The following is a 26,508-nucleotide window of genomic DNA, read 5'->3' as shown; positions in this document are numbered from 1 at the left end:
AATACTTTGATAACTGTCATGTACTGGCCTTCATCTACCAAAAACCTTAGAGGTAGCTGCCACACATTAAAAATAATTGACTACCATTGCTCCTTATAAGCCCTGCTAACCTAATGGCTCCCCTTCTTAAATCAAGTGCAGGAATGTATTATGAAGGTAATAGTGAAACTATCAACAGTTTTCTTCGTGGTTCCCAGTAATACCAACAGTACATTTTCTTTCCTTCTTTTTTGTTCTTGTGGAAAGAAAGAAAGAAGGAGATTGATCATGTTTACAATGACTTCTGAACAGCTGGAGTTTTCCTTGGTGCAGACATGGAGCGGTTTTGGGAATGTGACTCCTGGCAGGCATCTAAGCTTATTCATTCCTTTCCTGCTTAGTCATTTCACATTTACTCCTCTCTGTTGGAGGTCTGTCCTTGTGCTGTTTATTTTGTGAAGTTCGTGTGTGCAGTAAAAAATAAATGTTTAACAGATCTTATCAACAATAAATACTTTTTCATCCTCAGAATCTGCAGTGAGAATCAGAAGGGTTTCCAGCAGATGCCAGTTTGGAGTTTGCTCTGCTCTTTTCATAGTTTGTGTGAAATGAATTTTATGGCCTCAGCACAACTCAGTCTCAGTCAAAGTATACTGCTGTTGTCAGTCCGTGATACTCGGGCAGGAAACAGGAATGATGTCAGCAGTCAAACTGTGTGGTGGGTTGACCTTGGCTGGACACCAGGTGCCCACCAAACCGCTCTATCGCTCCCCTCCTCGGCAGAAGGGTGGGGGGATAAGATGGAAAAAAACCCTTGTGGGTCAAGATAAAGGCAGTTGAATGAAGCAAAAGCCATGTGTGTGGAAGCAAAGGAAGGCAAAAGATTTTATTTTCTGTTTCCCATTAGCATTCAATGTTAGGCCACCTCCCAGGAAGCAGGTGTGCTTCTTCACTTGTTGGAAGTCAACAAGTAGTGCTTGCTCCAGAAGACAAACATCGTAAATAATGAGTGTCGTCGTCCCCCAGCCTTCCTTCTCCAGAAAGCTTAGCTTTTGTATCTGAGCAGACATCATATGGTATGGAGTACCTCTTTGGTCCTGGCTGTGTCCCCTCACAAGATCTTGCCCACCCCCAGCCTACAAGTGCAGGGGGGAAGGTTCAAGAGACAGCCCTGGTGCTGTGAGCGCTGCTCAGCAGTAGCCAAAACACTGGTGTGTTATCACCACCTTTCTAGCTACCAGTACAAAGCACTACGAGGGTTCATATAGACCTCAGCCAGATCCAGTACAAACTGGAAGGCTGACTTGCAGCACTGGGTAGATGTACCTGCAGCAGCTTTGCATCAGCATGTTCAGCCAGCAGTACGGACTGTTGCATTTGCTATAAACCTCCTGTGGGCCTGGACTATACATTTAGATCGTTATTCTCAAGTGTAGTGTCATACTTTCCTTTTTAAATTTGGTTGTTCACCATACCTGCCTATGCTTTGATCATTCCTCCTGATAGCAGCACCAGTGTACCCATGGCAGTCACAAATTCAATGGATTTTGAATCCTCTGTGGAGCTGCTTCACAGGGTAAGGGTGCTCACTGCATGTAAAAAAAAATAAATCACTGAGAACATAGGAACAAACCACGCTGTTCTATAGAACATTATGGCAGAAGGCTCATTCAAGTAAACAGAAAGCTTCATGAAGCACCAGGGAGAGGAGACCAGAACAATGGAGTATGAAAAGCCTTGGTTCTGCACTTGGGGATGAAATGAAGAGGATCAAAGCCCAGCTGGAGCTAACTAGAGACATAAAGGATCACAGCAGGGGATTCTTCTCAAAGCCAAAGTTAGTTGAGGGGAATGCAAGTCCCTTGATGTATGGAGAAGACAAATTAGTGATGGACAAATGGGAAAAAAACTGAAGAACTCAACACCTTTTGTACCTCAGTCTTACCAGGCAAATCCAACTTCTAGACTCGTGTACCTTTAAGCATGTTTTAGGAAGGGGAAGGAGAAACCAGCAATGGGCAAGCAGTAGATTAAGGACTATCTGGAGAAAACTTATATATTCAGATCCATGAAACTGGATGGGATTTACCCAAAGGTGCTGCAAGAGAAGCTGGTCAATACAGTTGTGAATCACCTATCATGCTGGTGTTTGGGGGAAGTGTCTGAGAGCTAGAGGAAAGCTAAAAATTAATCTGTCGTTGAGGAGAACAAAAAGGACAGTCTGGGGACCATCTTTACCTCAAACCCGGAGTTTGATGTGGTTTAACCCTGGCCAGCAACTAACCACCACACAGCTGCTCACTTACTCTCCCCAGAGTGGGATGGGGAGGCGAATTGGAAGAGTAAAAGTTAGAAAACTTGTGGTTTGAGATAAAGACAGTTTAATACGTAAAGCAAAATCCACACATGCAAGCAAAACAAAACAAGGAATTCATTCACCACTCCCCATCAGCAGGCAGGCGTTCAGCCACCCCCAGGAGAGCAGGGCTCCATCATGCCTAATGGTTCCTTGGGCATACAAACACCATAATGCCAAATGTCCCCAGCTTCCTTCTTCTTCATCACATACCAACATCACATGGTATGGAATATGTCTTTGGCTGGTTGAGCTCACCTGTCCCATCTGTGTCCCCTCCCAATTTCTCGTGCCCCTCCAGCCCTCTCGCTGGCAGGGCCCAAGGAACTGAAAAGTCCTTGACTTAGTATAAACATCACCCAGCAACAACCAAAACCATCAGTGTGCTACCAAGGCTGTTCTCACACCAAATCCAAACCACAGCACTGCACCAGCTGCTAAGAAGAAAATTAACTGTATCCCAGCTGAAACGAGAACACCTGGAAAAACCACGGAGCATGAGGTTTTGGAATGCATTGCCAAACATGTGAAGGAGGAACAGTCAGCATAGATTTACCAGTGGTAAATCATGCTTAATGAGTACAGTTGCCTTCTGTGATAAAGTCTTTGGCCATGTGCATGAAGGGAGAGCACTGATGCAATATACTGTCACTTTATTGAGCGTTTTCTCAGTACAGGCTAGAAACTCTCTGGCTGAGCAACATTCCTTTTGAAAAGGAGCTGGAGTTTATAGATTACACAAAGCCAAACATGAGACAACAACATGTTCTCATCATGCGTGTGGTAGACTGGGATACATCTGTGGCCAGCAGGTCCATGGAAGATTTTCTCACTTTATTTGGTACTGGTTGGGCCACCTCTGCAATACTGTGTCTGTTTTTGGGCCCACCCAGTTCAACAGAGATGCTCAGAATCTGGAGAGGGTGTAGGGAAGAGGTCACAAGTTTCAGCTTAAAAGGTTCAAATTAGGAGTTATGCTTTATCAGGGAGGTAGTGCAACACTGGAGCAGAGAGGTGGTGGGATGTTCATCCTTTGATGTCTTCAGGGCTCTCTAACAAAACACTGACCTGGTCTTGTGTTGATGGTAGTCATTCCTCAGGCAGCAGCCTGGATCTGGTTGACTTCCCATGCGTTCCTTCCAACCAGTATTTCTGAGATTCTGTCAGTAACTCCAGAGTTTCATGTCCCTGGAAAGCAAGGAATACAGGAATTGCAAGCTCTGAAACAAAATCTCAAGAAGAACAAAATTTTATTGCCTCCTTCCCTGTCTCAGGGCCATTATTTCTCTTCCCCTGCTCTGGTCGTGGAGTACTTGTGGACAGAGGCAAGCAGTGTAAAGGGGAACAGCCCCTTCTGCAGGGTAACTGATTCCCACCAGCTAAGTCCATCCTGTGCAGTGGATGTGGCATGAGTCCTACGGGGGTGAAAAGTGATGGTGTAGACAATGCATGATGATCATTCTGTAAAAGAAGACTGAATTGCAGTTGCAGAGGCCAACTTAATTTGGGTATTAACTTAAGTTTTCAGTGCTTGAGTTTCTAATCATACTGTTCTGTGAAGTATTTTATAATTCATAATGATGAACTGATTAGCAATTGCAAGTGTGATTACCTTCAAACATCAGCCAAATAGCTAGAGAAAGATTTGTATTTGAAATATTTTTTTTTTGTATTACAGTAGTGTAGGTTAATGTGTTCATTTGGTTTGTATTAATTTTCGTTAAAACTAAGTCATACAATAGCTTATGAAGTAAATAAAGTTCTGTGAATTAGTAAGTGGGATTTTGATGGGATTTTAAATTGAAATGCATAGTTACGGTATTGGACATACATAACACGATGTTTATTTAAATAAGCAATCTCAGAATTGCAGTAGTAAGTTGCTGTGCGTAATTTTTTACTTCAAGATGAAATTGTATTCAGATAAAAAATATTGACCATTACATGCACAGTGTCTAAAGTGCCACTTGAAAGTCTGTAAATTCAGTCAAATCCCCTCAAAATTGGGGTCAAACTTCAACATTCTATGCAAAATATTAATAATATAGTTTTTGAAGGAATGGAGATAGGGGAAAGCCAGTGGATTTTTCATTAATTAACTTTCCTAACTAATAATATAACTTTGGAACATTTAGGTGTTATTTTTCAATCTCATTGATGCCTCCATATATTTCTGGAGATCTCTGAACTTGTATACTGCAATAATTCCAGAACTCTTTGCTTTTTATTTCAGAGTGATTTCATCATTGGGCTAAATAAACAAAGATGGTTGCACTTGATCTTTGAAGTAGTTTTATGGTTTATGCTTGTTACTGCTGTTCTTTCTGGTTATTAATAGTAGCAATCAACTTTTCCAGCACCACGGTGTTTTTTGGCTGTCATGCTTTGTTCAGTTAACAGAGTAGATTTCTAAAATAAGTTTACAGTATGACAGGCTGCCTGTCTTCTGGGGCAGGTTGTAATGCCACTCCTGAAGTGGAGTTTGGGTTATAAATGTGTAAAGTGAAGACCTAAGTAGTCTAAACCACTTTAATTTGGGGGAAGTGGGAGGGAGGCATACTGAACGTCACAAAATTATTACTGCAAGAGGCTATAGCAAATAGTAAAGGCAGGTGTATGACGTTTTGCTGTCTGAGTTATAAATGTTAAACAGCTTGGTGTAATTCAGCATGTTCTGAGAAAACATTTCCTGTGTGGACTGAGATTCCAGAATTCACCTGCATGTATTCAAGTGGCTTTGGCTGCAGCCGTCACAGCAGGACTACTGGCTGGCAGAGGTGTGGGTAAACAACACTGAGGTTCGTGTTTTCCCTCTGCCAGGGTGCTGCTATCCATGGAGATTCTCAGAAAGCAGATGACATTCATGACAGTGGTGTTGCATGGCTTAATGCCATGACGTTGAGGGCAACATTTAGGTAAAATGGTAAGAGTGCAGATAAGGCTGGTGAGAAGTAGGCTTAAAGATTAAATTGAAGCTGAATCTGCATTACAGCTTGAGTGTTGTAACCAAGAGTTTTGTCTTAGAGACACTTGCCTACGAATGGAAGGGCAGAAAGCAAAGAACTGCAGAACAGTTGTTTCTCAGTAGTTCTCCCTGTGAACACTGGTCAGAGTACACCATGTGTTCCCAGAGGAGGTTAGTGTAGGATAAATACTGCATATGAAATGCAAATAACTTTTCTATAAACTTCCTCCAGTAGAGGTTTCCATACAATGCCTGCGTATTCCTGCGGTGTTAGGCAGCACCCATTGGTGCCAGTGGGTGTTTCTGGAGGCAGGTGTATGACTCTTGTCTTCATCTAAACATTGGTGTGGTTTCACACAGCGAAGAAGTCTGCTCCCAGGACTGTGCTCAGAGGGACATTTACCTGCTGCCAGTCTCTGAGGATGCAGGGAGAGGTGCTTGTACCCAGCAAAGCCCAAGTCATCATCTGATCCTGATGCCAGTAGAGAAGAGAGGCTGAGCCTCGGCTGAGGCCCCTCCAGTACCTGTAGTCCACATGGTATGAGAGGGTGTAGGGCCCTCAGTGTTGTAAGATCCCATATGACAAAATCCACAGGATGAAGAGGAAAATAGGAAACTGATGTGACCTTCCAGTCTGTGCATACATAAAATTACATGAACAGCTGATTTTAAACATGACATAGTTATAGCTTTAGGTTTATTGAGGAGCTGAGATTCAGGGGATCTCAGATGGAGACCATATACTTCACAGTTGTGGAGGTCAATGAAGTTGAGCCTAGTCCAGTTAAGTACACAAGTATTAGGGCATTCAGAATAATAGACCTTTAACCAAAAGCGCTGCTCAGTCTTCAGTGGCTTTAGGGGTGGAAAGAGAAGGAATATCGAGACCAGTGTTGCAAACCTGAGAGTCAGCTAACTAACGAATTGGGTCAGGGAGCAATAGGAGCAGGGCTGCTCCCCAGGCTCCGCAAGATGGAAGGTGAGGGTGGCTGCGACATGGACAGGCAATGACTTCACAGGGGGCTCAGTCCAGGGGAGCAGAGCTGGAGGGAAATCCGTGGGTCCTGTTGGCACTCCAGGGAGCATCAGATGACAGCAGGGGATCAAGCCAGGTCCAAGGCCGAGGCAGGAAATCTAAACAACAAGCCAGAAACTGGGCTGGGGTCCAGCACTGCTGCAGCATCACTGTCACAGGGACAGGGCTCGAGGCTCTGCTGCTGAGGGGTCCTGGGCCATAGCCTGGTATGTAAAGCTGGCAGGTGAGTAGGTAGGTATGTAAAAAAATAGGTAAATAAAAAAATACAGAAGTGGTAGGAGCAACTTTAATCATAATTAATAAATTGCAGGGTCATTCTGACTTTCTTAGTGCAGTGTCTGTAAATGAATCATCTCATACAAAACAGACAGGTAGTTTATCGTTACAGTCACATGAGCCTTCTGTATCCCTCCTGCTCTAAGCAGAAAGATAACTCAAGCACAAGGAACTGGAACGTTACGATACTTGATTCATGCAGTTACCATCTTGATGGAGTGTCGTTTTACCAGAGCCACCTGTTCAGGAAGAAAAAATAATAATCCACTAGTATTTGATATTAGCATATTTATTTCAGCAAGATTTGGCAATGGAAATAATCTTTGTGCTGGGAAATAAGCACTGAACCTCCAAAAGCTGTGTTAAATAATTTTCACTTTTATACCTAATACAGGAAATTTTACTGTAGTTCTGGGAACTGGGTTTGCACTATACCAGAGGAAGCTATGTTGTTGAGTAACTGACAATTAACTGAGAATGGTAAAATAATAATTAAAAAATTACAATGAGTGTTTATTCATAAAAGAACAGACACCTTCATAAGCCGTAATTATCTTTTAGCTAATTTGGTCTCTGACTGGCGCACAAAGCATACAAAGTATTAAACTTGCCAGGCATAACACCGCTGCAGTCAAAGCACTGTGTTGAGGTGAAGTTTGTACCCTGGGTGTGTTGTAACAGCAGTTCACAAGGGAGCAGGTTGGATGGTGCTGAGTATCTGTCACTCAGGGGATGCTTATTTGTCAACTAATGAATAATCACAGCTGCAGAAATACCTTAATTTAGGAATAATTATCAAGAGATTGGGAGTGAAGGTTGCCACAGCATCAGTAACTTTATACTTGAAACCAGTTCTCAACTTCGGTTGTTCAGTTTCCATAATTCTTCCCCAACTCTTTCTTTGATACGGGTTTTTAAAACAAATGCACTTTGCCCCTTGGCCCAAAGAATGTATAGTAAAACCCTTATGTAAGGTGAGATTTGATAGAAACAGGATGCATAAAAATTATTATGGGATAAAGAACACAATGATTCTGCAGAAGCCTTTACTCAGTTAGATACCCACAGCTCCTGCAAAGTCAGTTTTCTGCAGGGAGGAAAGGGGCAGGGGTGGGGGCGTTGTTTGTCCTCTTCTTTCACTGCATACAAGTGCTTTGGTTCAATTTATACAAAGAATCAGGATGAAGTAAATACAGTAACATAATGTATACATTTGCAGATGGGAAGCATAATAGTGCATTTCTTGGCAAAATGAATGACAAAGTGGAAGAAGAGAGCCTGCTATTCATGCAAGAGTTTCATGAGCATCTTGAGGCACCAATGGGAAGTTTGAATTTGGTGTTTAGTTTAACAGGAACAAGTGAATTGACTCAAAGGGTATGTCTTAAAATGAAAAGGGAAAAATGAAATCTTGGACAGTAAACAGTCTCTGTCCCCTAAGCAATCACTGTGACATACAGCAGAGTCAGGCACTGAGACAGGGCAGCGTAGGGTTTTGTAAGACGTTCGTTTCGGCAGGAGAGCCGAGTTGTCAGACACCACCCCTGGGGTATACACTAAAGGGGCAGAGAGCATTGACAATAGTGCTAGTAGCAGAGAGTGTTTGTTCATCGTTTTATATGGCATGGACTAGGTGGAGATAAGTAGGGTTGTAGTAGAGTGATTCCCTTCTTTTTTTACAGGTTATTTCAAGCAGCAATGATGCACAATGACTCATTAGGCTGAAGGGCACGCTAGAGGGTCAGTTCTTTCATCATCTCTCAGTATGCACATAAAGCCGCTTGGAGATATGATGAAGTGACATAATATGAGGTAGGATACACACTCTGGCAATTTCAGGTTAACGGTCATGAAAATAGGACATGAACATAAATATTTATTTCTTATGCTGAAGGCACATTTAGCCAAAGCATACGAATTATAATTTATTATGCATCACATTATGTTGTTGGTTTGGGTTTTTTTTACAATTAGGCAATTTATGATAATGAGATTTTTTTACAGGTATTTAGCTTTAAAAATCATAACATTGTGAGTGGGAAGCAGCATAGATACCTTGATGTTTTTAATGGAGCTAAAGCATAATAAGAAGAAAATTGAGGGGAGAGATTGTTCTAGAAATAGTAAAATGCAATTTCACAGGAACAGTGTCGTATAATGAATTATGTGACTAGAAAGAAATAACATAAGCAAATAATAAATGAATTTTGAGATGCCTAACTGAAAACTGTGAAGTGCCGGTAATATAGACCATAAAACAAAAGATAAAACTAATACACTAGTAACTAGTCTAGATTAGGAACAGGGAGAAATGAGAGATAAGACAGCATTTCTAAGGATTTTCAGTTTGGTAGACAAGAAAGAGGCCTCTCAAGTTTGGAGAGAGACTCTAGCCACACAAATGTCCATAGCAGTCAGTTCACCGAGAGTACCAGTATACACACAGTTGAAAAGCATTTGACTACTTCTCTATGATATGCTGCAACTTAATTTATTTCATTCAAGAGTAGTGTTTAATACTTTCTGATATTCTAATGAGTGTTCTGCTTTGTGACTTCTTACCCTCGGTATAAAAATTTGTAAGTAGCTGATGAATGAGATGAACCTAATAATGTAATGAACCGATTGGTGTTATAATTAATTGTGCTCATTTGATTAGTCAACAACCAAAGCTGTTTTACCATCCCTTCTTCTCAAGGCTCTGCACTGATAATGTTTTTTCAAGACTGTAAATTAGATGCAGGAAGGCACTTGGAACTCAGATGTGACAGGGAGATTGCTTTGTAGGTTAGGGGAATCATATGACTTAAACAATCATGATCCTGTTTGTTTGTTCCTCCACGTTGATAAGATTGCTTATTACAAGTCATATATTTTTTTCTGGAACCTCATCTTTATTCATAGGATTTTCAGACTGTTAACTCTGCTCAATATAACTATTTACATTGTTTATGGTCTGATTTGGGTGATGATCTTTTTTCACTTGATTCTAAAACCAAAGCAAAAGAACTGTATAACTTTCCAGTATTTTGATTTAATAAGACCTGAGAGAAAGTGCATTACTAGTAATACTTGTAAATGTTTCAAACTCAAGGGCACATGCAAACAGACTTACTGAGCTTAGGTGCCTACTGAAGTGTGTGAGAGGAATATGCAATATATTATAATACCTGAATCAAAACTCTTTGTTTTGGCTTAGTGAGAACAATGTAAATTTAAAAATCAGCATAACAAATGCAAAAGTGAAAATTAGAACATAAAAAATAGATATTTTTTTTTGTCAAAATGGAACCCAGAACGCAATTATTTATTTTCATACTTGTACAGCTGGAAAGTCACATCTGAATTGTCACTTAGCCCAAGTAGAATGCTTGTCTAACACAGAGTAAGAAACCAAAGCGACAGTGTCGTGAAATCCTGTCCCAAGTTTTAAAGTAGTTTGCTTTCACAAACAAATGCTATTCTGAGTTAATATCTATGAAATAAGTTCTATTTTTCTTTTTTCTTAAGACACAGCTTTCATGTTTGCATAGGCACGCGCTCACATTGGTATATCCTCAAGCTAGGAGGAGGTATCATTTTATCTTGTCATCATTTCAAAGCGTCTACTTATTTGGGAATGTAATTGTCCACCCAGTTTACTGTAAGATAACTGGTTTTATACCTAAGTCTCAGATACGTCTTTTTGCATCATCTTTTAGAAGGAATTTGACAGTGGTGCCACAGGGCTTTTTACTGCACAGGCTTGGTTGTCCTCAACTGAATTCATGTGACTAAAACTTTAGGAGGTCCTTCAAATACACAGCCAATGCATCTATTTGGCATATGGACTTTCTTCCTACGTAACAGACTATTCAGTGGATATTTAAGCTGCCTGTTTTGTGTGGGAGATTGACTCCTTCATGTTTCATTTGTACATATGAACCAAAAAGGAGACCCAAGTAATAACATCAGCAAGATAGGGAGCTATAATTTACTAATTAAAACACACTTTTCTTTTATAATGAACAGTTAAGAGAATGAATGGACAACAGTTGAGACTCACTGGAATACAAGACAGTCAATTGACTGAGAAAGTTTAAATACAGACACTGAGCTTCAGGTCACTTTCCCTTTTCCTTCTGTAGGGTAGCACAGCCGTATTCTTTCAGCAAAGACTTCTGAGCGTGTTGGAGACCCATTTCTAAGTGCCTTATTAAAATGGAGCAGACAATGACTCCAGAGAGTACAAACTCTCAGAACTTCTTGGGTTCATAATTTCTTGTCAGAGGGAAGAAAAGATCACAAACTGGTCCTTTAAGAAAGCAAGATACTTAACAAATAAACTTCAAAAAAGCATAACCCAAAGTCTGTTTTCTGCGGGTTTTGGTGGCAGTTTTTTCCTGATTCCAAAAACTATACTTGTGAAACTTTTCCACAGATTTTATATTTTGGGAATTTTATTAAATAAGCAAACTGCTCAGTTTGCGAAAAGCATCATGCTTATTTTTAACTGTTTAGTCCTTTTCTGTTACTCCAGGGACAACTATATCTTCTGTAGCTAGGATGTTCCTGCTAGGACTAAACAATTTCAGGTAGAACATCGAACTAGGTCAGGAATGCATTTTGGCCCCATGTTGGATTCTGAAGTTGAACTTTTATCATAATCAGCTCAGTCATTCAAAATATTTCTGAGCGTATAGAAAAGAGGCTCATCTGAAAAGCACATGAGCTACATTAGGAATAAGTCACAGGGGAAAGTACTGTCAAAACCAAGAGTTTCTGTTCTCATTTGTTAACACTAGTTTTTCTTAAGCTAAAACAAGGTCATATATACCAGAGGATGGCAAGAAATTTCACACACAACATGAAGTTGGCTAAATTACTTTTCCAAAGTTTCAGGTATGAAAGAAAATCTTCTTCCCCAGCTCTTGTGTGTGTTAAAATTTTGGCTGAACGAGAGTGATTTTTCTTTACAAAATGAAAATCGTATTAGAGAAATTACATTCAGAGGATTTCATAATGTGCTCTCAGTAGTGTAAAACGTGCTGATAAATACAGTCAAAATAATATTTGTAAACACTTAGTAAATTACTGTCTTTTACAGGCAGTCTATATTCCTTTGGTGCTTATTCTGAACTCTAAAGCATTTTGCCTGCTTCTTTTTAGGTGTGCTTATGAATGCAGTTGTAATGCCGAGTTTTTCCTGAGAATATAGCCTACAAAAAATGAAAAGTGGAGTGTTGTTTTTTTTTTCTTGTGGAAATATTTTGGCTAATGCAGCTCTTGGAAGACAGAGGCTTTCCCACAGTGCTAGACAGGACAAGTACAGACTTCATCTTTTAGTAGAGGAGAAAAGTATACATAGAAATGTTGAACAAATAACCTGAATTTTAATACTTTAGAAACTGCTTGAACAGGTAATGTAGAGGAAGGCAATTAAGAACATCGAAACAGAGCGGTTTGTAAGCATTTGAAGAAAATAATCTGATAAATAAGAGGTAGAATGAGGTTAATTGATAACCATTTATGTCTGATCAATGACTTTGTTCTAAATGAGATAACAATCTGAGCAGGAAAACGCAGAAAAGAGGAGAGGCAACTTTACAATGCAGAAGCTTCTGATACATTATTTTTGAGTTCACACAGTGACCAGCGTGGGTAACCAGGGAAGAAGTTAGATCAGTAACGCTTCCTCAGGGTACGCTCCTGCAGGCCATGCAGTCCTCTGGGTGCTGGCACGATGCCTGCATTTACCAGCCTCAGTGGCATCCTTCGCCATGGATTTGTTCTGTTGCTCTTGCGTCCATGAAACGTTAAAAGCTGCAGTATCCTGGGGCAAGCAAATCTGTAGGTCAGAAGTACCTGAGCCAATGCTGGAACAGTCAGTTCAGGTGCAGGGAACAATGTGGTTGTACCAGCGTTTGTGTTAAGTTGGTCAGAATTGCACACCACAATAAGGACAGTGTGTACAGTGGCATACTCTGTTTAGTTTACTTTATATTTTTGCATTATATGCCTTATGTCCATTTTGCTCATCTGGCTGCTGCTGAGTATCAAGCTATCTCTTAATGGATGGCTGTGATGATTCCAAGGTTTCAGTGATCAGTTCTGAGCCCAACATACTGTAAATACAATCAGGAATAGATGAGATATTTTTTTCCATGTACGTCACTACATTTATGTACATTAATTTTAAACTCCTGCAGTACTTCCCTGTTAGCACTTAACTTACTACTCTGAATAACGTAGAATCTTCAGTAAACTTTTCATTTCGTTGTTCATCAGCTGTTTCTGATAGGTTATGAATAAATCACTCCACTGGTGACTACTCTCCACTGTAGGAACTAGCCATTTATGTCCTATATGTTAACAATTACTCATGCATCTTCCCATGGTTGCTTATTCTTATTAAAGTACGTTTGTTAGAGATCTTGTCAAAAGTCTTTTGAAAAGTGAAATAAATACTATAAATCAATCTGTCCCTTATCTAATGTGCTTATTGCTTATGCATTTCATCTTCAAAGTACAAAAGCAGCATTGTGAATCAGCCCTTTTGAACCCCCCTAGCATATCCTATGTCCACTATTTCTGTATTTTATTGCTATTATTTATAGTTTATCACATTTTTCAACATGCTGTTGGTTTTACATTCTTCCAGTCCTAAAGGACCAAAGGAGTTTAAAGTGAGAGGCTGTATACCATGGTTATGGCACAGTTAGGTAACAGTGAACAGTTCAGATGCTGCCATTAGAGATTCAAATGTTGGCCTCCTAAGATGTGCAAAGTGCTATTGACTGAGTACAGTGTATGTTGAAGCAGGATTCATGGTTGAAGTATACTTGATACTTCTTATTTAAATTCATACAACCTTGTGCTTTTTAGTGGAAAAGGCAGCCATTCGAATGCCTTAGGATTGCCCAGTTTACTGTGCTCCCTCAGATAAGGGGGAAAAAGGAAAGACTGCTGAAAATAGAAGTTTGCTTTGCCTCATCTCTGGGTTTGCTTCGGTCCCTGAGCAAGAGTGAGCAGCAGTACGGTACGTGGCTGCTGGCGGAGGTGACCGTATCACACCACACCTCACTTGTCTGCAGCAGGTCTTCAGCGTACATAGAGCTCCATTTGGCAATGGTACAATTCTAAGGTGAGAAAAATGTCTTCACATTGACATCTTTAAACTGTTCCCATTATGACCTTCAGAGTCTGCACCATAGCAGCTTCTTCTCAAGGGAAGAAAACATTTTCTGAACACACTGTATATGGTTCTGTGCACTGTATTTAAATGGAAGTTGCAGTTCAAATTAAAACGCATAGCAAAAGGGGAGGAGTGGAGTTAGAATTATTTTTGTGTCTTTTATATAAGACAATGGTTGATTATACCATGAACCCTTACTAAAAATACTTTATGCCATAAAATTTTGTTTGGTTTCATTTGTTTTTTTAGGGAGACAGTTTCTTTTATGATATTTATTGCAGCTTATGTTCTTTTCAACCACTTATCGCCTCAAAATAGATCACAATAGCTAAAAATTATGTTAGAAGTCAATTGCTTCACAGATCACACAGAGCAGTCATTAAAAATAGTGTATTTACCCTAAGGATTGGACATGCAGAAGCACAGCAGTAAAAGCTACCTGTTGAGTGCTTGACTTGGTAGGCTAATTGCTCTGATGTTTTGAAAATGAAAGGTATGGCTGAATAATGAAAGCTAAATCACATTGTCATAGCATTTGATGGAAAGGTTAATAACCAAGACTCTATCCACATTACACTGTCAGATGTTTCTCTAAGTACAAAGTATGCTTTTAAAGTTAAATGAATACCTGAGAGATAAAGATTTGCCACCAAATTCCTTGTTGATATAAAATAGTCTTGCTTCTTTACAGTTGAGCTGTTCTAGTTAATAAGATAGAATTTGCCCCAAAAGCTGTGTTATTCTTAATCCACATGCAGGACTGATAAATTATTACTCCTGTGAAGACCAATTTATACATAAAGAAGGCAATAACTGGTACTAAGAACATATATCAAGAAGAAATCTTGCAAATCTTGCTAATACTGCATTGAACTGTCATTCAAATCAGGCAAAATTGCAAAGAGGATCTGCAGCAGTTGCTGAAAAATCTGGTTTAATTTATGATTACTTCCAAACAACAAGCTGATTTTGTAGTCACTAAAAGTCTAACACTTAGAAACTCCTGACAATGAATATGAAACATCTCATGTTTGTTTATTTTTTGTCTCACTGCTTTGTTTCAACTTTTATGTTGTCAGGCAAATACCTACTCTTATCCGCTCATTTAGTTTTCAACACTGAGGGATGATTATAAAAAGTCTTAGTGTACAAATAATGATAAAAAAATTAGGATTTGTCTAAAAGTTACAGTAGCAACCATAACTACTACAGCTCGTCTATTTACTGTATGTCCAATGGCTGCACTGAATACTTCCAGATAAGCCAATGTGATTCACGGTCCACTCCATTATAAAAAGACCTTAAAATTGTATAGTTGCCAAAGCACTGCTGATGACTGTGAGCACACTTGCTGGGTATGTGCATGGTGCTGGTTGCTTCTTTTTGCTGTCTGTGTTACTGTATTAGCTCACTTGCAGCAGTGAGCTTGAATGCTTATAGAAAAGTACACAGAAAATGTAGTAGATAATCTTACATGATCATCTGCTACATTACACACCAGCTTACAGTACCATCACCATTGTCTGCAGCCTGTGATGGGACTGTGGGTGCCAGCTTGCCACTGAGACAAGGCCCTGTCCCTGAAGGAGAAGGCCTAGTCAGTCGGACAAATAATAATAGGCAGCATATAAGAGAGCACATATAGAGGAGGCCAATGGCAAGGATTTGGGTTTTTCATATATATATGTGTGTTTTGAAGATGAGTGTTCAGTGCATCAGTTGCAATTCAGTTATTCATTATTCTCCTGAGGGCTTTTCCCTTGCTAGGTATCCTCAGGGAAATGTAAACGTAAGTCCTACAACTTTAATGGAGTTTTTTGAATTCTTGGTTTATATAAACTGTACCTGCTGTCTGTGAAAAATCTCTTTTTTTTGGTGGCTATTATAACAAGCAGAGGGATGAAGAAGATAGAGGCTGTTGGGATTAGTCCCTCTTACACAAACGTTTTGAAATAAAGGTATGCTTTGGACACATCAGAAGTTTCATACCAAAGATAACTTCTGCATACTACCTGGTCTAGGATATTGTCCTTCCTGTGTCTGTCCTTTCTTATATCACATCAGTCCCTAGCAAAAATGTTACTTATACTAGATAATTAAACATGCTTTCTCTTTGTGTCATGGGGTTTTGAGAAAGACTCATCTCAGTTTCATCTTTGCTAAATACAGATTATTTGTTCTCGATAATTATCCTAGGTGACTACAGAGAGAACTGCACTCTGCAGGCAGACCTGTAGTTGGTACAGGAATGGCCATACTGCTTGATGTGACCTCAGCACTCCCAAGGAGGGCACTTGCTTCTGTAGATACTGTAATTCTGTCTTTGAGACTTGTAGAACTGCCACTGGGAGTAACATTAATAGTTTGCTAAATATTCCCACATCCAGAGGGCATGTCTGTCAGCACACTGGCTTTCTAGATGATCTTTCCCTAGAATTCAATGTTTCTCCCCTGGATAAGGCAGGTAAACTTAGTTATCCTATAGTCATAAGGATATTGCTCAAAATCTACCACTGTTTGTATGAGCACATGGAAAATGACCCCAAAGGAGTAAGAAATTACGTGGCACCACCCATCTTCTTCTACCTCAGATCCCACCAATTATACTGAGTAAGTAAGGTAAGTGCCAGAGCTGACAGGAGTCAGGTATGTGTTGCACAGCACATTCCTTTATGCCACATGCTTCATATCCATAGAGCAAGGGATTGACATTTCTTATGTGTGTTTGGAGGAGCATGCCTCCTGTTAGTTACCAGGTGATGACATGAGAGCTGTGATACATCTTCCCATAAAACTGAAGCTGGATTATTGTAGTTCTCTTTCCATTCCTAGATTATTAGCAAAATCAGCCTGCCATTTGTTCATAAAATAGCAGTTTGATGAGCCGTGGTCTGAGCTCTTGTTATGCCCATCTGCCCTTCGTGTTCCTCTCTTGAGAAGAAGCTGTTTACGTTAGCTGGTTTTTGGAGGTCTGAGTGGGATCTTCTGACTAAACTGAGAGTTATTCTTCAGCACTCTGTATTCTTGGTATCCGTGTGTGGACTGGATTCCCTCTGAAGTTAATTAGATTCAAAATGTCAGCCTACACCTCACATACACCCTGTGAGTAGAGCTTCCACAAAGAATTAAAATTTACCAGATGATTCAAACTTTTGCTGGGCTGCCTTTACAACAGAAAAGTTGTTTTGGTTTTGGTTTTTTTCCTGAAAACCTGTGGATTGTATCTCCACATTTCATAAAATGTGGTTTCATCTGTTTGGAGACTGACAGTGGAGTAATACATACTTACTTAGTGGGACGTTTTGCCAACAGTAGATAATACTAATGCTCGAGTTTAAGGTTTGCACACTGACCTGTACATTCACAAGTGACAAACTGTGCCTTACTTCTGTCACACTGACAGCTACAGCGTGTTCAAGTTGACAATGAGAAGTAACAAAATTAAGATGACAGCATGTTTTCTTTAACAGCTCATCACATAACTTTGGAATTTGCTTCTCTTTCACAGAATTACATAGCCTGAACATGGTGATATTAGAGATCTTCTGTGAAAGATCTCAGTTAACAATGATCTCCTCAACAGAGGTGAAATGGGATGCATTTCTTTTTAAATAATCAAATTATTATTTCAGCTGAAATGTTGCTGCAAGGTTTGGATTTGTTTTGGTTTTGAAGCTATTTCCCATGTAAATAAATACACCGAAGCTGGGGAGGGCTGCAGTAGCTATGAGTCAGTGCAGAAACTACAGAGACTTTTAAAAGAACAGGAAAAGCAGTCATGGGAATTCAGTATATCCACTTCTTGATTACAAAAGCAACTGGAGCATAATGGGGAAGGATGATGAACAGAAGAACTGAACTTGACAGCTCCTCCACACAGGGCAAAGAATGCATTGTCTGCGCAAGATGTGCCCCTAGTGTGTCTGTATTACTTTGTATAAAGGCCTCATATTCTTTGGCTGGAAATGCGTGAGGCAGACAGCTCACAGCTCAGGGACTGTAAGGTTGTCTGCATTGCTGTCTTGGTGAGCAGGAGTTTCTGGTGAACTTGGAGAGGAGCTGAGAGTCTGCCAGTCTGCAGGCTCTGGAGAGTCAAGGTGACGTGCATTTAGCCATGCTAGAGAGACGGAGAAATCACCTTAAATAAAAAATCAGGGAGAATATACATCTCTGTTTCTACCAGTGTCTAAGTCTATATATTTTGAAACCTTGCACTCAGTACATGTAACTGCAGAAAATGAAGAAGCCTGGACACATTATGTTAGTACAGACTGTTAAATCTAGTTCTGTTTAAAAGGGAGAACACTTCCACAGCATCCTTCTATTGAAATTTGTGCAGTTATTCTTTTAGGGCTAGATGCAGCTCTCTCTCTATCTTTCTGGAGGGTAGAAGAGTAGAATTTCAGATAAAAGAAGTCCATTAATCCCACTTGCCCTCACAGCCCACCCTGCAATGCACTTTTCAGATCCATGACTCTGCTTTTCCTAGGTGTGCTGCCCTTCTGGAATTTCAGGTGGAGCTGTTGCCTTCAATAAGGGGGCAGTCTACTCAAAATACACTTTAGGCAGGGTCCCCAGCCCTGTAAATACAGGGCACAGGCACTGTTTTGGGAAGACCATGCTCTATAATTTTACCTTCTAATTTCTGTCACCCAAAGGGAAGTCAAAAGTTTTCCATTACTTCAGAGGGAGAGACAGTGGAAGACTTTTTCCAGTTGATGCGCTCCAGACCCCAGTTCCTAGATGACAGAAGAAGGTTTCCCCATGAACTGGAGGAGACCTCCTCATGTGTTGCTCTTACAGCAGCAGAGAGAGGGGGAAGAGGTATGGAGTTCGGGGGCCAGAAGAGCAAGACAACACAAAACTTGCAAGCCGTTGTGAAGGGCACACTTCTGATGTGTACTGTGGGGTGAACTGGCGAGTCCCAAGGAGACGGAAAGCATGAATTTGTGTGCTAGGGAGATACAGGAATTCATTCTAGTGCTCCTGAGCTGCATGTTTTTTTTGTAGGGATGTCTGCAGAGGTGAAGGGAACAATATTGAATTAATTGGGGCAGCTTGTGGGTGAGAGAGCACAACTGTAGTATACAGAGTATAGATGGAAAGTCGTGTGTGTTTAGGGAGCAGAATCAATTAGGAACCTGCACTGTAGGGGCTGGGAGATTGTCCAGTTTCAAGATTGTTTGATGAGGAAAACTCTTCGGTGCTTTAGGAGAAGGAAAATGTTTTGTTGTTTTTTTCCGCCCCCCCTAGATGATGGGGAGGCTGAACAGGATGAAGTAGGTAGAAGCAAAGACAGAACTGAAAGGAAAACTATCCTTAAATCGTCTCACCTTCCTCCATCTAAAATTCATTCCCCACGCCCACCCCTCCAGGATTCTCATTCTTTTTCCATCTTTAATGCAAAGACAATTGAAAATGGTGGAAGAGGAAGAAAGTGCCTTGCCTCCTTTCCAAACCAAAGGGCTAATGCTCTCGCTTTCATTTCCATACATCAGCATTAAGTATGCAGGGCTGTGTGCTCTCTTCTGTTCTTCCTTTGTATAAACTTTAGTAGTGGGGAGAGAGGAGCTACAAATGAGCCATCTCAGCAGAGGATTGTCTTCCCCTACCAAGGAAAACTATGTGAAAAGTTTTGCCCTTATCCTGAGATTGCTAATTCACCCATTTCCAAATCAAAAATGCTATGCAAATTTGAATGCAGTTTTTCTCAGGGAGACTTGATGTTAGCAAGTATAGGTTCTATTTATGTATGCTCATTCATACATATTAGTTTCTTCATATATCAATATTTTGAACTTTATGACATACAATGTTATGTAGTAGATTTTGTTTTAATTCCGGTTTTATAAATGCATTAAGAAGGCCCTCTGGCCCTGTCTGAGGAACACAATTGTAAAAAGCTAAGGTTTTAAATTTTGCAATGCAAAACAACTTGTGAGTAACAACATAAAGAGAAGATTGCGGCATTAATGTTCTCTCAAAAATGAGAGAGAAAGGGAAACCCTGTTTTTTATGTTATGCTTTGATAATATTTTTTCCTCAGGTTAAGAGCCCTAACTACTGGGCTCTTTAAATCGTAGGAGATTTCTTTGGCAGAACCTCTATAGACTTTTTAAAGTCTGATTTATATGTACATATGCACATTTTAAAAACGCTTGCTCACTGCTATAAAACCTACTTAAAAAAAAAATAAAAATGGAGAAATGATCAGCTGCTCCAAATTTTAGTAGGCTGAGAGTCTCCCAGCTCCGGCGGGCACATGCTGCTTGGCCTCTCAGCCCCTTCCTGCGGTGGACCTGATGACTTCCATTTGTTCCACTCTGTGTTACATTTCCTGAGCTCACTCACAGCTGTCTTCATTATTCACAGCTCTGAACTGATGAAAGGAGAAAAGAAAACCGTTGTTTTATCTGTATGTTAATTGCGAGAAGGTTTCTGGAGGGGAGGTGGTGACTCTTGCTGTTGCCTTGCAGGAATGTCAGCTCTGCTGGAGAGGAGGCCCGCAGAAGAATGAGGGAGTGTGATGGCCTGACAGACGCATTGCTGTACGTGATCCAGTCTGCTCTGGGGAGCAGTGAAATTGATAGTAAGGTTTGTCGTTTTTGTCTTTTCAGGATCAAGAAATCCAGGTATTCAGGGTGCATCAGGACTGTAAAGTGACAGGAGTTTTTAAAAAATGTGTTGTGAGGGATGCCTTAGCAAAACATAATTCAGCCCATCTCTTCCTTTTTCTTTTCCTTCTGTTGAGCTGTGTATTTTTGTGCATTAAGTATTGCACTTGTGTTGGCCTATGTAGTCTGCACAGGTAAGCATGTCATCCTCTCATTTGAATTACTAAAGGAGAAAATATGATACTGGTTTAAGAAGAGCAAATATGTTATATTCCATGTCAAGTTCCTTACCTTGCTCTGCCAGATTTACCTTAAAATTGATTGTCAGTACCCAGTATGAGACCGAGCTCATAACAGTGAGGTAGGCTTACAAGGCAAACAGACAAACAAGCAAAAATTCTGGGCGATTAATCGGCAGGTTTGCAATACAACCAACAGTGTTTGCTCATTGAAAAGGATCAATGAATACTTTCAATAATAACTGTTTTAAGGTGCACTTCTTTCTCAGCTTCACTCCTCTAAAGTACTAGGATATGAACATGCTTCTGCAAAGGTGAAAGGCACTGCCTAATTAAAAAGACGTCCCGCATTTAGAAATTGAAGGTTTGTAATACTTCACCGTATACCAAAGAAGAATAAGGCTAGTTTCAAATACCTTTTGCTTTCAGTATATGGTGCTAAATTAATTAGTTGCTGCTCTAGGGCAACCTTGGTCCATTTGCAAACCCCTAAGAATCACAGGAGAACAACCTTTTACGTCAAGTTTTAAAGCCCCCTGGGTTTATATTTCCAGATGATCCCTCACAGGTGGTTGTCTGTGGACCTCTGTGGGTTTATAGATTGGAGAGGGATAATCTCAAGAACTCTCCGGTCGTTAGCCTGAACCAAATATGTGAAATTTGCCTATGAATTCGGGAGAGGAGAGAGGAATTATGAGAGGTTTGTAGCATGGGGTGCTGAGCTAGCAGCATGTTTTGCCTTTTTAAAGGAGAAAAAAAAAAAGGGGGGGGCAAAATGCCCAGCAAAGCTCACAACCCATTAGTCTATGATCAGTTTTTCATTAATAGAAGGATTAGAGGAGGCCTGCCCACACACTAAACACCACACTTGCAGCAGGGTTCAGGGCAAAACTCAGCTGATGTCTGCAGCCAGCTAACTCCCACCCCTCTCTGCCACCTCCTGCAGAGCAGCCCCCAAATACGGGAGCATTTTTAGCTTCATTAGCTTCAGAAGAGCTGAACAGGGGACTGTTTAAAAGCTCCCTGATTCAGCTTGCCTACCAGAAAGGAGAAGTTGGGCCTCTTTGGAGCAGACCAGGAGATGGATAGAGGAGGATGAGGAAGGTAGTCAGTTTATAGCCAATCTGAGCTCAGCTGCTGCTTTTTCAGCAGTTTCTTTGTAGATGATCCAACTTGTTTCAGGATTGTTTTACTGTTGAAAAGGCTAAATAAGGAGCATAGTTATGATCCCTGTTTTGCCTATTCTTTTAATGTAGACTCTTCTGTTTATACTCTAATTTGTAGCTGGTATGAGTTGGAAAAAATGCAGGCTAAGTCATAAATGAAGGAAAAACTGAAGAAATGAGAAGAAATCTTCTTTGTACCTTAATAGTCTGAAGCTCCTGTCTAACAGATTTCTAACTGTATGACAAAGCAGTTGTGCAGCTATATACAAAACACCATGGTGTAGCCTCTTGCCTTGCATCTTTACCTGAAAGTAGAGTATAATTTTAATAACATTTAATATTTAAATAACTACATCATTTCTTAATCTAGTTTCAAAAAATAGTGCTATGATAACAAAAAATTGATTTTCTTTTTTGATGCTACAAGTGTTGTTTTCCAAATGCCATGACAATTTTCCTATTAGATAATTTTGTAATAATGCTAGTGACTAAAAACTGAAGTACTGAAAAACATGTCCCTGCTTTTGCAGACTCGGAAAGACGATGGGGACCTGCAGAGTTGTTAGTAGTCATTTTGTGTTGGTGAAGTTGAGTGCATAAATCTTAGCAGCATTACAAGCATTTTAACAGCAATGTTTCTTATAAATGTGTGATAAAAAGCTATGCTAATTCAAGTTAAAATGTTAAAAATGAGTGACTTAAACATAGTTACCTGATGAAATTTCTGTTCACAGTTTTAATTTGATCTATTAAAGTAGAAAGGCTAGTGAAGTCATATTTAGCTCTCTTACGATGAAACTGAAAAATAATTGAGGAATAGAAGGACCCCTGAAGTTCAAAGGTACAAGTCAAGAAGGAGTGAAGTCTATCCAGATGCATGACTAGAGCCAGCTTTCTTGGCTTGTGAGAGTTCACCTTAGTGAAGAAGGTGTCAGTTGCATTTGAGCCTTGGAAGTTTGCTTAACAGTTTTTAGTGTGAAGTAACATCCTCACAATGGGCTCTGCTTAGCTGTTTTCAACATGAGACTTTCAAGTCCAAAAACAATTATATGTAAAAAGGGGAGTTAAAATGTAAAACCCCAATCCACAAACGCAAGCTTCAATTTCAGCTTGCTATGGCTGTGCAGAAGTAACTATTAGTGAGACTGAATAGAATTCACATATGGAAATGTTAAAGAAAAGTAAAATAGGAGACAAACTTCTTAAAAAATTGATGGCCACTATGAAGTCTGTAAAGCTTTCAGATATGAAAGGTGCACTACGGACACTTTCTGCACACCCAGATATATATTACTGTACATGTGTTTATGTAATTAGCTGGAGATGTCAAATTAGTACAAGTGTATTGTGAAATTTCATCTATGTTAAAAGATAAATAAATATTCCTGTGTAGATGAGTCTGAGTTCAGTATCATCTCTGAAACTTAATGTCATCGCAAAAACTGTGTGCCAACTGCATACCTGGCGTAAACTCATGTGGTATATGAAAGTAAATGAAGCCCCATCTGTTTGCCTCACTGGTGAATATGTCAGAGTAAGATAGAGCCGAAAGCCTCACAGTCATTCCATTCTGGGTTAATGGAGCAGCAGAGCTGGGATGTGGTGACTATCACTTTTTATCTCCATGGAGCATTAGGAACAGTTGAAATAAATACAGATAGATACAGACTGGCTTTTTTAACTGTGCTTTCCCTGCCTCCAGAAGATCAAGCTCATATCCTTCTTATTAGGGACAGTCAAACCAAATTGAACCAGCTAAATGAGTAGGCTTCAAGTAAGTCTAAACTGAACTTCTTTTAGACTTGCAGAAATTATGTTGAATTACCAGTGAATTTTCCTCCACTGGGTCTCACTCCATTTCTGGATTCCTTCCAGCATCTTCTACAGAAGGCACAACCTATTTAGGGGAACAGATGAAAGGGAAAGGCTGCCCACAAGGTATCTGCAGCCTGGCTAGAAGCAGTAAAAGCAGCAAGACTCTTAAGATTTCTAGTCTTACTTCTGGGACTTGAGAAACATCATCTGTTCATGGTACAAATACTTGGGAAATGGAACTTGGATCCCATTTTTTCTGGTAATTTACATAGACCTTATGCCAGAAAAAGCTTATTTCTGGTTTAAAAAAGAAAATACAAATCAGACCCGGAACCTATTGCCATTTTCTGTTTGTAGCATTTTCTATTCACTGAGGTGGGAGTTCGCTGACATTCTCTGTGTGTTCATGTTCTCTTGATCACTTTTTACCACAGCTTCTGTTTTACATGGGGCTCCAGGATTAAATTAAAAATTACAATAAGAAAACACCCAGAAAAATACTGTCCAGACTACTGATTTCTTTCCATAACAATTTCTAAATCTCTTAAGCTACAATTACTTGGGGAGTACTCAGAAATGAGCAGATAAGAACTGTGCTGAGAAAATGTATGTGCTGAGAAAATGTATGTGCGAAGATCAATGATACTTTTTCTGCTTTGTATACAGACTGAGCAAGGGAAGAATTTAACTTTTTTCTGGGGTTTTGGGGGTTTTTTTTGTTGGTTTGTTTTTTTTTTTTTCATGCTTTTCAGACCGTTGAAAACTGTGTGTGCATTCTGAGGAACCTCTCGTACAGGCTAGCTGCAGAAACATCTCAGGGACAGCAGATGGGAACAGATGAACTTGATGGATTACTCTGTGGTGATGCCAATGGAAAAGACGCAGAGAGTTCAGGGTGCTGGGGGAAGAAGAAGAAGAAAAAGAAATCACAAGATCAGGTAATGAAAGTTACTTGCAGCTGCATTGCAAATAGTTGAAGTGCCCATCATTTAAAATATTAATAATTAATGCAATGGATTCGAAATAAAGTGCATGATGCATAATATACAACAGTTGCCTTTGTTAATTAGCTGAGAACTTAAAACTGAATATAGCTGTGGAGTAACAAAAGTTGCACATCCTGTGGTGCACCAGGAAGCTAGTCATGGGTACACTGTGAACGCCATAAAAACTGTAAAATGCTCAGGCTATTAAATGAAGCCATTTGTAATGAAAAGTGTAGGTCAACATTCAGATGTAATCCTGCGTGTAGTTTACACTGTACTCCCACACAGCCACGTGTGTGTAGAGAGGCCTTGCTGGAAGCAAACATCAGACCTCTATTTGTATACTTACTTTTTCAAAGTTAGTCTTGTTCTCTGGCTCTGCATGGTAAGAGAAAACCATACAGGTCTGAATCAAGCAATATGAGTGAATTTTTAAAAAAGCATGCATGTTTTGATATATTTAACATCATTACCAAGTAAAGATTGAGAAGTACAATTCTTAATTTTTACAAGAAGTACAAAAAAAAAGTTTCCTCGAGTTATTTGAGGTGCTACAGGTTTTTGTTTAAGTGGGTTGACTTTCAAAGTGTATTTATCTCCTTGTTTTCCCATTAACAACTTAAAATTTCTGGAACGCTGATAATGATATTATGGGAAAGATGATGTTGTATCAGTACATATGCTAAATAGCAATGAGAATGGCTACTGATTCATGAACTTGTTCAAATGACCTGTGCTGGCTGCAGGTAGTTCTCCAGCTCTTTCTAGACTTGGCTTTTCTTTTGCCATTTATTTCTGTTTTGGATTGCTCAAAGAAAATATGCATTTAAGTAAGCAATTAGATGCACAGGGTATTTGAGTAAATTATGTAAACCACTATTGAAAGTATTCCTGAATTCATAAAGGTAAGTTGTATTGATGTGGAAAAGTTACAGGAATATTAACAAGCTAACGTTCCGGTGCTGAAAAACACAGCGCTCATGACTAGTAAGATTTTCATTTCACATACTCTTCTAGTTAAACACTAGTCATCAGATAACTTGAATTTATTATGGCCTCTTGTTTGGTTTCCTTTATTAGGCTACAGTGAGATAAAAAGTGCCAAAGCAAACTGATTTTACCCCAAAAAGCAGTCATCATCCCTGTTCCTGAATTAACAGTTCCCACACATTGCACTTGCAGTTACTCAAAGTGCAGGAACAAAAATAGCATGTCTGGATATGAATGGGTCATACTGCAACTAACCTTTCCCTTCTGGTGCTCTGTTTACCAACACGTGCATGCACACACACTATATAAAGTCTTTTTTAACTCTTCCCTTTATATGCCTTCTGTGATTTCTGGATCTCAGGTTCATACTTGTAACTCTGTACCACTGAGTGTTTCAAAGTTCCTGTTAGACTTCTTTGTACTTTTTAAAGGTTCCCTATAAAAGATTTTTCTCTTCCTCCAGGCCAAAGGACTAATCTCTTTTGGCTGATTTCCTTTACAATATACTTGTTTCTGCCTGCTCTAGATAGCCTTTTGTCTGATTCTGTGAGCGTTCATTATCAGCATGCAGCATGAAAAGTCTTTTCAGATCCACTTGTGTTTGTTTAATGGAAGATTTTAATGTAATTTTTAAAATACAAAGAAAAGTAAAACTATGCACATATTTTCAGGTTTATGTTCAGTGGGCTGTTCTGTGGCAAAGGAATAAATTTACTCTTTCCAGAACTAATTTTGTGGTGCACTGGACCAATTTGCCTTATAAACGTTAGAAATATATTTTTTCTAATTATTTTTTATTTCTTTCATCTCATTTCCTTTAAATCTGGACAGCCTTCCCCATCTTGCCATATACCAGTTCTCACCTGTGGCTATTATTCAGTTGAGCAGTTTAAGGGAGCCTTGTGAGCCTTC

General features: G+C 39.6%; 1 protein-coding gene across 9 annotated transcripts in view; it reads left to right on the top strand.

Annotated features, from left to right (window-relative positions):
* Window positions 1–26,508, top strand: part of CTNND2 (catenin delta 2) — a 679,250-nt gene that overhangs the window by 556,208 nt on the left and 96,534 nt on the right. For all 9 annotated transcript variants that reach the window (XM_037380649.1, XM_037380646.1, XM_037380644.1 and 6 more), the window contains 2 exons: window positions 20,263–20,380; window positions 24,373–24,558. In XM_037380649.1, the coding sequence (XP_037236546.1) occupies window positions 20,263–20,380; window positions 24,373–24,558 (304 nt within the window). The remainder of the gene's footprint in view (window positions 1–20,262; window positions 20,381–24,372; window positions 24,559–26,508) is intronic.

Source organism: Falco rusticolus, chromosome 3 (assembly GCF_015220075.1).
Source record: "Falco rusticolus isolate bFalRus1 chromosome 3, bFalRus1.pri, whole genome shotgun sequence".
Taxonomy (NCBI): domain Eukaryota; kingdom Metazoa; phylum Chordata; class Aves; order Falconiformes; family Falconidae; genus Falco; species Falco rusticolus.
The sequence above is the reverse complement of the archived record's forward strand: the minus strand, read 5'-3'. Positions and strand labels throughout refer to the sequence as shown.